The sequence below is a fragment of the Acinonyx jubatus genome, chromosome D4 (assembly GCF_027475565.1).
Source record: "Acinonyx jubatus isolate Ajub_Pintada_27869175 chromosome D4, VMU_Ajub_asm_v1.0, whole genome shotgun sequence".
NCBI lineage: Eukaryota > Metazoa > Chordata > Mammalia > Carnivora > Felidae > Acinonyx > Acinonyx jubatus.
Window position 1 is genome coordinate 63,406,283 of NC_069391.1, and position 12,718 is coordinate 63,419,000.

The 12,718-nt window shown below is 37.4% G+C and overlaps 1 protein-coding gene across 4 annotated transcripts in view; it reads right to left on the reverse strand.

Moving 5' to 3' along the window:
• The window catches only part of ERCC6L2 (ERCC excision repair 6 like 2), a 139,971-nt gene that overhangs the window by 19,803 nt on the left and 107,450 nt on the right, over window positions 1–12,718 (reverse strand). The window contains exon 18 of one of the 4 annotated variants that reach the window (XM_053205167.1): window positions 8,003–8,492. The exons of the other annotated variants lie outside the window; for them this stretch is intronic. Coding sequence (XP_053061142.1) covers window positions 8,412–8,492 — 81 coding nt within the window. The 3' untranslated portion in view covers window positions 8,003–8,411. Of the gene's footprint in view, window positions 1–8,002; window positions 8,493–12,718 lie in introns of those variants that run through there. 4 annotated transcript variants of the gene reach the window in all.

The following is a 12,718-nucleotide window of genomic DNA, read 5'->3' on the forward strand; positions in this document are numbered from 1 at the left end:
GTTGGATGCTTAGTTGACTGAGCCACCCAGGCTGCCCCTGAATAACTTTTTTAACAACAATAACAACAAAACATTTTACATTTTCCAAGCAAACAAAAAATTAACATGAATAGTGGCTATTGTTTTTATATTTTTGTAACTATCTTTAACATCTGGATTAATAAAAGACAGCTAGAGTCTCATATCTGGCTTCTGCATTCAATCTGTTGCAACAAGGTTGTTTTGGTTGGAGTATATGAAGAAAATCAGCATCATGTAGACATGTCGTTAGAAAAGGGAAGAATATTTTAATGGCCTTTTCAGATAACTGTAAATATTTTTGATACTATATCAAAACTCAGTTAAGGTTAGTTTCATGTAAAATCTGAAACCATACCAGTAAATTTTTACATTATTAAAATTCATTGGCATATGTTGTACTTTGGCTGGATTTTTTTCCCCAAGCATGACAGTGATATTCACTTGGTCATTTGGAAATACCAATGAACTGAGTTATGTAGATCTTTAAAATGTGACACATTCAATTACACAGCATTGGTAAGTCATATTTGTTGTTATCACCACCTATTGCATCAGGAAAAAATATGTAAGTATGGGGAATGTGTCATGGTCATGGTGGAAGATACAAGATTTTCAACATTTTAATTAAAAGCTTGAATTTATCCCTGGCAACACGTCCATGCCCACTGGTTTCCTTGAAGTACCAAACTCACTAGGTTCATTTTTAAGAAATTACCTACCAAATCCAAATAACCAGTCTGTCTGTCAGCCATTCTTTCAAGTACAAACGATGTTTTATTAAAAAAAAAAAGGTGGCTAGTTCACTTTGCAGCTCAGGTGTACAAGTGCTTATGTACACTCCCTATTTTAGCAAACAGAATAGAATGAAAGATGAGTATAAAAGGTTGAGATTTGATAAAACGAGCCATTTTTATCAAGGATAAAAATCAATCAAAGATATTCATCAGACATTTGGTTAAGCGGCCAACTTCAGCTCGGGTCATGATCTCGCAGTCCGTGAGTTCGAGCCCCGCGTCGGGCTCTGTGCTGACAGCTCAGAGCCTGGAGCCTGTTTGAGATTCTGTGTCTCCCTCTCTCTGACCCTCCCCCGTTCATGCTCTGTCTCTCTCTGTCTCAAAAATAAATGTTAAAAAAAAAAAAAGATATTCATCAGAGAAACTAGCTTCCTTGTCCTGCAAGTATGTACAGAATCCAGAGACTACTAGGTATGATTTGGGGCCACTGAATGATTCATGATAAGCTGCCAGCAGTTTTCTCACCATTACTTTTACACCATTTGCGCAATGTCAGCAAGTGAAAAGGGCACTTCAAGTTATTCTGAGAATAGTTCGGACCTTGCAGACCCCTGAAGGAGTCTCAGATATCTTAGGGGTCCATGGACCACATTTTGGGAACTGCTCATCTACAATAAGCTGACATGCCTTCAATCAGCACATACATGATACCTCCATGCTGGAAACTGACCAGAATGATCGAGAGTGGATTTTGGTTTTACCCAGCTTTATGCCTACACACAGGAAAAGGCTTCCCCCCTTCTTGAGTGAAAACAGAAGGGTCTTTCTGTCTAGAATAATGATTACCAGCTCCAGGCCTGGCTCTTAGCCTTCTTCACCAGGGAATGGTTAGATATTATGCACATGTTGAAAGTTACTTGTCGGAGTATAAACTCTAACATTTCAGTCTGTTCAGGTCAGTTTAACATCTTTTGATTATTTCTCTACATGCAAGGCCTTTCATGATGTGTTCCCTCAATGCAGTCTTACTCTTCCTGATGTCCAATAGATGCTGGCTTGGTTAGGCTAATCTTCTCACTACTGCCAAACACATCATGGATATTCATTTCTGGAGCCAAATTTCCTCAGCCTTGCCTTCTGCCCAACATAGTTCTACCCATGCTTGAAGGTCCAGATTCATGAGACTTTCCTTGCGTACTTTTTTTTTCTTGCATTGTTATTTCAATTTCTCATTTGATAGCTTTATTATATAAATGGAATCTACCTTTATTTAAAATGCTATATAATCACATACAACATACCAAGCCAAGCAGCAACAATGTTGCATGTAGGCCAAAAATCCTAATTTCACCCACCAAAGGAATACAAGACCAGGGGGCTGTCTTTGTTTTTTTTTGTTTTTTTTTTTATTTTATTTTTTTTAATATATGAAATTTATTGTCAAATTGGTTTCCATACAACACCCAGTGCTCATCCCAAAAGGTGCCCTCCTCAATACTCATCACCCACCCTCCCCTCCCTCCCACCCCCCATCAACCCTCAGTTTGTTCTCAGTTTTTAACAGTCTCTTATGCTTTGGCTCTCTCCCACTCTAACCTCTTTTTTTTTTTTTTTTTCCTTCCCCTCCGCCATGGGTTTCTGTTAAGTTTCTCAGGATCCACATAAGAGTGAAACCATATGGTATCTGTCTTTCTCTGTATGGCTTATTTCACTTAGCATCACACTCTCCAGTTCCATCCACGTTGCTACAAAAGGCCATATTTCATTTTTTCTCATTACCACGTAGTATTCCATTGTGTATATAAACCACAATTTCTTTATCCATTCATCAGTTGATGGACATTTAGGCTCTTTCCATAATTTGGCTATTGTTGAGAGTGCTGCTATGAACATTGGGGTACAAGTGCCCCTATGCATCAGTACTCCTGTATCCCTTGGATAAATTCCTAGCAGTGCTATTGCTGGGTCATAGGGTAGGTCTATTTTTAATTTTCTGAGGAACCTCCACAATGCTTTCCAGAGCGGCTGCACCAATTTGCATTCCCACCAACAGTGCAAGAGGGTTCCCGTTTCTCCACATCCTCTCCAGCATCTATAGTCTCCTGATTTGTTCATTTTGGCCACTCTGACTGGCATGAGGTGATACCTGAGTGTGGTTTTGATTTGTATTTCAGGGGGCTCTCTTTGAATAGGTAGGGCCCCTATTCTATTGCAAACTATTTTGATTGCTTAGACCTTACCTATGTAACTGGAGCTATACATGCCTCTAACACAGAGAGCAACCATATATATATTTTTTCATATTGAGTCCTGAGTCATTTAGCTGACAGCCTTTCAATAAATGAATGTTGGATGAAAAAACATAACGCAAGTAAGAAAAGTTTTTGGAAGACAATTTACCAAAAGCAAAAAGTTCTTCCTCTTAAGGTATTCATTACTTCACCTGGCAACAGTAAGAGATAGCCTTATATGCTGAATAAAAAGCAGGTTATGGCTTTCCAATTCCATTTTTTAAGCAGTTGCTGCTACAGTCATGAAAACTGTTTACAGATTAATTGAAAGTTGATTCTGATAGTAACTTGGCTACGAGATGAGAGTACCTTTTTTTATTTAAAAAAAATTTTTTTTAATTTTTTAATGTTTTATTTGTTTTTGACACAGAGAGAGAGACAGAGCATGAGCAGGGGAGGGGCAGAGAGAGAGGGAGACACAGAATCCAAAGCAGGCTCCAGGCTCTGAACTGTCAGCACAGAGCCTGACACGGGGCTCGAACTCACAGACCATGAGGTCATGACCGGGGCCGAAGTTGGACGCTCAACCGACTGAGCCACCCAGGCGCCTCAAGAGTACCTTTAAAATAAAACATCAGCTTACCAACAATCTTAACATAAAAGTGGTGAGAGCTGACTCTGGTCATGTTAAAGGGGATATTATCCTCATCAGGAAAATTGCAAAAATATCACAAATTCCAATGTTAGATTAGGGACCACAGTTCAAACATATTTATCCTGCCTAAAGCCACTCCACTGCACAAGAATTCATGTTCATATTAAAAATTAGAGTAATTCCTCACATTTTTTATTTGTAGACTCTCTTTGAGAAGGCTGTATTTAATAGCTACTAGAAATTCAATTAAAATCATTAAGCTCTGATTGAATATCTATGTACCAGGTACTGTTCTAGCTCCAGGGAATAAGAGAATAAGCTTCCATTCCTAACACAAATGAGTTTCACAGTCTAACCAGGAATATAATGGCAGACATTGTTGATGGCCTATCAACAGCCACCGTTACTTTCTTTGTTGTCTGAACAAAATTGGAGTTCTCTTAGAGATGTGCTCCGGGATGGTGGATTGCTCTCTCAGTTCTCAGGGTGGGGGGGCTGGGGGGTGGGGAATAAATGGAGATTAGGCAAGCTAGTCATGTTTTGCAACAAAGATTGTTCTCCTCAACAAAAGGAGACATGTATGAGAGAACCATACCTTTTTGTCTTTGGATGATGCATTTGTATAAGAGAATGAGTTCTTGAGATGCAGTGGTCATCCTGCAACATGAGTCAAAAGGCCCAGGCACTAAATGTTGACTTACCAAGGCCAATGACGCAGAAAATGAGAAAGCCTGAATCCTTATGATGTCATTGGGCTATAGCACTAAACCTAGAAATACCCCTCAACAGGCTTGCCATTATGTGAACTAGTTAATGGCCTACTGTATAGGTCACTTTTATTAATTAATCAATTATCTTTATTGAAATATAACTGACATACAATGTCACATTAGTTTCATAGTGATTTGATATGTCTATACATTGTACTAGGCTCACCACAAGTGTAGCTACCATCTGTCACCACTATTATAATACCATTGACTGTATTCCCTATGCTGTACCTTTCAGCCCTGGGACTATTCATTCCAGAACTGGAAGCCTGTATCTCCCACTTTCCTTCACCCATTTTGCTCATCCCCCCACCCTCTCTCCTCTGGCAACTATCAGTTTGTTCTCTGTATTTATGGGTCTGTTTCTGCTTTTTGTTTATTCGTTTGTTTTGTTTTTTAGATTCCACATGTAAGTGAAGTCATATGGTGTTTGTCTTTCTCTGACTTATTTTACTTGGCATAGTGTCCTCTAGGTCCATTCATGTTGTTTGCAAATGGCAAGATCTCATTCTTTTTTGTGGCTGAGTAAAATTCCATTGTGTGCATACACCACATCTTCTTTATCCATTCATCTATTGATAGACACTTGTGTTGCTTCCCTATCTCTGCCACTGTAAGTAATGCTACAATAAACATAAGGGTGCATCTATCTTTTTGAACTAGTGTTTTCATTTTTTGCGGGGGGGGGGGGACAAATACCCAGTAGTGGAATTACTGGATCTATTTTTTTTTAATTTTTTGAGGAACCTCCCTACTGTTTTCTGTAGTGGCTGTACCAGTTTGCATTCCCATCAACAGTGCACGAGGGTTCCTTTTTCTCCATGTCCTCACCAACACTTGTTGTTTCTTCTGTTTCTGATTTTAGCCATTCTGACAGGTGTGAGGTGATATCTCATTGTATTTTTTATTTGCGTTTCCCTGATGATTAGTGATGTTGAGCATCTTTTCACGTGCCTGTTTGTATAGGCTAATTGTAGATGGTCATCCTATTCCTTGAAGCTGAAAGTATCCTGTAGACATATATACAGTATCACATAATACAATGGTAAGTACTATAGCAGATACACACACGTAAAAATGAAGATGAGGAAGACATTTACACTGCTTTGGAGAGGCCTTAGGGGACAGCTGTCTTTGATGATACAAGGGGGAGGAGTTCAATAAGCAGACACAGGTGAAATGGAATTTTAAGCAAAAGCAGCACAGGAGCAAAGGCATGGCAGGGTAAAAGTCCACGGTGTGCCCGTAGACTGGTTCACAGTCTGAAAGCTGACCAGAAGAGTCTGTTCATCTTTACATCCCCAGTGTCTAGCACAGTGCCTGGTACAGAGTATCAATAATTTTGAATGAGTGTCTCAGAATGAGAATGAAAAAGCAGGCTAGGGCCAAATTGAGATCGGCCTTACGTGCCATGGAAAAGAAGCATGATAAGACATTTCACATAACTTTGGAAGGCAGAAACTTGAGGTCCTAAGTGATTGTTTAGATGTATTACTGCTAGATGAGGAAAGCTCACAAAGTCATAAATGGGTAGGGATATCTTTTCTGGCACTGTTACCCATGTTCTCCCTTCTTGAGTGGGTTTCCTATACCAGCACTGCAGCCAACAAATGGCACGTATGGAGTGCAAATGAAGAATACCAGAGTTTATGCTGCTCTGAAATGACTAAGATCTTTACATGATCTGCCAGTGTACTCTATTTAACGTCAACTTGTGGAGCTAAGACTTGAGAAGCCTTGACTTCATGGTGAAGATGGTTGTGCCTTATGTAATACTTTCACGCAGGAATTCAAGTGACCATCATTTTCTGCACTCCCACTCTGTGCTGCCTGTTGCTAGGCTGTGGTGTTTATGAAAGTGTACACAATGGTCCTAATCCTTAAGCAGCCTGTAACCTACCCAAGGAGAGAACAAACACATTTGAGGTAAGCAACACTAATATGGTGTCCACCGTGTCTACAATGATGACTGGCGCAGAGTATGGGTGTGAAGGGAACTTGGAACAGAGTGATCTCTGAAGACTGAGGCTTTATGAAGGGAAGTGGAACTTGAATTGGGTCCACCTGGAGTGGAGGATCAGACAGTAGATGATATGGATATAGAGGTGTAGACCGAGTAAATTTATTGAAGAGCATGGGTGCCGGGCAACCTGAGAATACTTCTCATTCAATAAGGAGGGACCATTTTCCCTGGCTCAATTAATTGTCCAGTGGTAGCTCTGACAATGTTTAAGTCATCTGCAGAGGATTTCCAGGAAAACCAGGAAAGTTGTTCATGGAGTAGTGTAAACACTTAAAATTCTCAAAACATAGTGATGGGTTCACTGTAACCTTACTGCAACTGAAAACATAAATTTATTCATAAGGTATCAATTTTATATTTATATATATATATATATATATATATATATATATATATATATATGACACTATTTTAAATCTCTGTGGTTATCAAAAATGAGTCAGGGATATATCCTGCTATTTAGAAGTCCAGAGTTTCATTAGAAAAGAAGAAGAAGATGTGTACTTATAAAACAAATTTGGAAGTCATATTTTAGAATAACAGGCCATAGAAAGTACTATTGGGTGAAGCAGAAACAGTGTAAGAAGGACATCTTAGTTCCAACTTAGGGAGAAGCTAGGTCAGGCTTTGTGGAAGAGACAACAGGATCTGAGGTAGGTTCTGAAAGGTAAAGAGATATGGAGATTTGGGGGGATGAAAAAATTAAGGCTCAAGGTTATTCCTGGTGGAGAAAAAGCATAAGAGAAAAAAGCAAAAAATTATGCCTTTGCCAAAACATCTTTGGCACAGTAGATAGTGCCAACAGTGTGACTGTTATTTCTTGAGTCCAGACAGAGCTTTAACTATCTAACAAAATATTTTTTAAAGTGAAGGATACATTCAGTCCACTTAAATTTTTTTGTTTAACTGCTAAAGTGAGGGTGATTCTTCACAAGCAAGTTATTTTGAAAAATCAGACTGATTTGTCATATTTGAAAAGAAAATGGAGGAAAAAAAAAAAAGTAAAACCACCAGAACAAAATAGAAGCCAAAGAAACTGAGGAAAAAGGCACAAGAGAAGATAGATGGATTGAAAAACTAGGGATTTAAATTGACTGACACTATTGAGCCTGAGGGAAGTCACTTACCCGCTCATTTTTAAAAATCAGTAAAATGATACTTTTGCATTAAATAGTCTCCAAGAATCCTCCAAATTCTGAAATACTATGTTTTGCTAGTCTTATAATTTTGCCTCATTCATCCTATAAAAATTCAGAATTCATATGTTTAGAAACAAGATTCTCAGATGAAAAGGCAACAGGTATTTCCATTAAGTGGCCATTCCAATTGCTAACTGGTTTTCATAGAAGGATAAAATATACGTTGAAAAGGGCTATTAAGTGCTTAAATTTCTTTAAGTCATGAGGTAAAGTCAATCAGAGTTCATGAGGTCTTATATCTCTAAGCTTTTATATTGTTAATGAGAAGCCATTATTTGAAGAAATAGTATTTTTTAACTATTTAGAATTAATATTCCAGCTATTTAAACAGAGAAATTGTTCCAAGAAGCGACATCTATCTACTGTGCAATTGGAACAATGGCCAGCTGGGAGAGTTAGAATACAACTATTTCCTGATAGGCAAAGATTATTTTTTCTCAGTTCAGTTCATTGTGAAATTAGTTAATAATTCTTTTCAAATATAATTTTTTTCTATAGAATTCTTCATGAAAAATGAGTCCTAGCTCAAGGTAGGTCCTTTGTCTATACAATTAGAGAATGCTAGATATCTTTTATGGTATTCTAACATATGCTATTATTGGTATTATTGGTACTATCAGCAACAGAAATTGTATTGGGTCATTGCAGAGAATAAGAGAGGGAGTTTCACTCATCACCCTTACTGATCAGCTATAATAATAATTACAAAAAATAAAAATTTATATTTTGAGTAGTTTTAATGCCTTTATCACAAGGAGCTGAATGTGTTTTGTACACATCAGGTCAGTAGTCCCATTTCTCTGTTAATCCTGGTAATACCACTGTGAGGAAGAACACCACATCTACTTGTAGCCATCAGCTAGGAGGGAAGTAGGTGTGCATGTTTAAAGGTAACAGCAGATTCTCCTTGCTCTGACTAGGTAACAGGTGTTCTTCACAAATGATACACTATCTTTCTGAATCAATCCTAGTTCCAAAGAATCAAACTTGTCATGCCAACACTAGTTACATAATTTCATACATATACACACAAAATTTAAACACTCTTCATCTCTCCTAAGATTATGTGAAGGAATAACTTTCTAATATAAATACCATAAAATTAACATCTAGCTACAGAAAGAAAAATGATGAAACCATGAAAAATCCCACCCAGTAAGAGTTAATTCCATTACATGCTGAAACCATAAACCTTCCTTACTCAACTACTTCATAAACCAGTCATTTGTGAACGATTACTTTAAACCATCATGCCATTCAGTATCCTGAAAAATAGGATAATGGAATGCTATATCTCCCCAAAGTCTGCTTCATTGTAAACAGTCCATCCCTCCTTGCTGACTCCAAAAGCTGTATAAACATACTGCAATCAAATCCACCATAGCTCATAGAGAGCCTTTCTTTAAGTAATCTACAAAATGCCAACCTAATACAAATACAAGAAAGAGGAGTTCTTACTAACACGACATTTTGTATTTACAGTATTCTGAACAGTGCTTAAACCTGCACGGGTTATAAAAGGCACCCTTCCCCACGCTCCCCCCCTCCGGCCTGGGCCGACAGCATGCGTAGGCCTCTCGTTTACACCACACTGCAATAACATAAAGAAGGGTTTACTATTAATCCAGGTTTTACTACAAAGCGACCCGTTATTTCTCTGTCAAACACTGGCAAGAGTGCCAAGTGTCTGTCATCCAATTCAGGGGATTAAGTCTTCTTTTATAGTCTGATACTTGTACCAATTTATAAAAATACAGATATAGTTTCTTAGAGTTGGTCACAGTCTATATTTTGGCTTGGATTCAGGCAGCAGAGGTTGACCATGACAGCTGGCAGGAAACTGAGTGAGAATACATCCTCCCCCTCTCAGTCACCAGGTCTCAGTTGCCATAGTGATTAATCCTTAATTGAATGCTGTCTTTGTACATTTCTTTTCAGAAAACTTTAAGTATACTTAAGTTGAAAACATGAAGTTGACTGAAAAAATGAGGCAGCACATCACAAACAGGTATAGCTAAATTCTGTGACATACTTCCATATATTAAAGGAACAAATTAGCTCTAATAAAGGTATTATCAGTTCTTTCAAATGCTTAAAGCGTTTCTTTCTGGTCTGAGGTTAGACCTAAATCATACAGGTTTTCCCTCTTGTTACCAGACATTTCATCTTTTAAAATAAGCTGTCTTCAGACATGGTTCTAAAATATCTAAGTACAATTTAAGGCAAAACGAGTTCTTATCTTACATAGTTTGCATTACTCAATAACAAAGGTATGATCAGAAATTTATTATAGGGGAGACAGGTTTTCATTCAAGACATCTATAAAATATGTTACATAAATAGAAATTAATTTATAAAAGTATAAACTATAAGAAAGCAAAGGCAACATGGAAAAGACTGTGTATTTTAGGCCTCTTCTTAATATATGGTTGAATTTGAAAAGCAGGTTCAGAGCTCTTGTCATTTTGGCTATCAATAATTATATCAAAAGGACTGAGAAACTCTGAAGACCACAGGAGTTTATCAAGGATTGTGGTATACACTACTTCTCTTTTGTAACTTTTCCATTTAGTATATTTCTTTGCAATTTAGTTAAAAGCCCTTACTTGGATTCAACTACAGTATTCCTTGGAAAGTGAAACATCTGCATATTGTGACCACTTGCTAATCGCGTATTACCTTCATACAAAGAAATAGGATTTGTTTTCTTTTTCTTAGGAAACGAGACAACATATCTGCCTCTGGCTGCAGACACACACACAGACACACACAGACCACACACACGCACACGCACGCGCGCGCGCACACACACACACACACACACACAGTCTTTTCAAACACAAACAAAGGTCTCTAATAAAACTTTGGTGACAGACAAGAAGCACTCAGAAGAATTCTCAGTAATAAAGGTTCTGGATGTGAGCTCTAAGATGAAAGATACTGTACTGTAGGTGGGAGGTCTGGGGATTTCTGGAGACTTTAGAAGCAAGAGGTTTGCAGATAATTTCTGACACTATTGCTTTTACCTTGCTTTGTTTCCCTTTACCTTATTCTCTTTTCCTTCCTTAACCATTTTTAATTTTTTTTCAAAACTGCAAATTCACTGTTGCCACCCACCACACACTACAAGCTGCAAAACCTCTCCGGGAGTGACACCCAAATCTCTAATCGAAGATGATGGTATGTTTCACTGACTTACTCATTAAAGGCGCTGAAGTAATTTTCACCAGATACGATGAAATCAGTGAATGTGAACATTTTTTTTTTGTAAAAATTCTGAGATGGCTTTGAAATGTTGTCAATATCTCATATATGTAAAATAATGTATTTTTTAAAAAGTATCTTCAGAAATCCTTAATTTAACCATCTTTATAAGTAGTTTTAGTAAAGAGAAAAATGATACTATCATTGTTCCATTTCCCTGACATTACTGAGGTAGTCTTTAGTTTCCAGAAGACTTATAATGAGGAGAACCAAGAATATTATGTACAGAGATTAATGCAAAAAGATTAGTCTGATGGCAGAGTGATGTCTCACTCATTTGAATGTCTGTCAGCAGCTATGGCAATATCTTGAATTAAAAGCAGTCACTTCAATTGAAGAATCAAAACAGAAAATAATCTATCAGCTTTAAATGGAAAAGTTACTATTATCTTCAATTCTAACACAGAATATCTAAAATAAACTAATATAAAGTAATGAGTGGCTTTCTATTTTCATAAGCAAAAACTCAGTAGTCACATACAAAATTATGAAAGATATTCTACCAGGAATATTCTTGTTTTTCTTTTTTTTATTTAAAAAACTTTTTTAATGTTTATTTATTTTTGAGACAGAGAGAGAGAGAGGAGGTGGGGAGGGAGGGAGAGAGAAGGGCAGAGAGAGAGGGAGACACAGAGTCCAAAGCAGGCTCAGGCTCTGAGCTGCCAGCACAGGGCCCAATGAGGGGCTCAAACTCATGAGCTGTGAGATCATGACCTGAATCAAAGTCAGATGCTTACCCAACTGAGCCACCCAGGTGCCCTTCTTGTTTTCCTTTTAAAGGGAGTCCAAAGCCCCAGATCTGCTAATATCACCCATTTTTAAAATTTATAATTAAATATGGCTGCATACAACTATTTATGGATTATTTTTCCTCATTAAGCCCCACCTTCCAGGAGAATTAGAGACCTGACATTAGTCTTATCCAGTGGTAATAATAACAATACTTATTATTCATTGAGTGCTTACTTTGTGTCAGGTACTGTTCAGAGCATTTTTACCTCAGTCTTTGCAACTTTTTGAGGTAATAAGTATAATTATTTGTATTTTAAACACAAAGAAAATGAAGCACAGAGAAAGTAAGTCCCTTTCTCATGGTCACACAGGAAGTATGCGAGAGAGCTAGAATTTAAACTCTGACATTCTGAGTAGAGTGCATGCCATAGGCTAATTGTAGCTATCAAAATTCCTCCTGCCCCCAGAAGAGTACAGAGTTCAACAAACTGAAAAGGAAACTCATTATGTGAGATCTTTATTACAAATTAAACTAAATGAGGAAAGTATGAGATATATCTCAGGGGTTGTAGTTTTATGTAAAAAATACAGTAGGTTTAGTTTTTGAGGTTGGTGAAAAACTAAGAACATCATAAATATGTATGAGCACTATTTTGAAAACTCTGATTTTCTTATAATAAGTAAGATTTTTCTTTTTGAATGCTAAGTTTACATACTGTCCCCAGGTGATTTTTGCATATAGGTAATACATTACAACTTTCAAGAAAGTACAGCCATATTATTAACCTGATGTATTAAACAGTAGAGGTAAAATCTGAGGGACTCAATCTGATTCTGTTGGAATTTTACTGTATCAAGTATTGATTTAAAGAAGTTGGCCACTGTAATCAGTGTGTTTGTACAGACTGTTCTTGGCCTGCTAGCATTGGTGGCATGGGATTGGACCTCCTGCTTAGTGGCTTTAAAACTTCCCTGAATATTTTACACCCACTATGATTTAGTCACTAAACAACACATTTCTTCATACTCCCTTCTTCAGGTTTACTAAGTTGGTCTGTGTGTGATGGGGAGACATACAGCCTCAAAGGG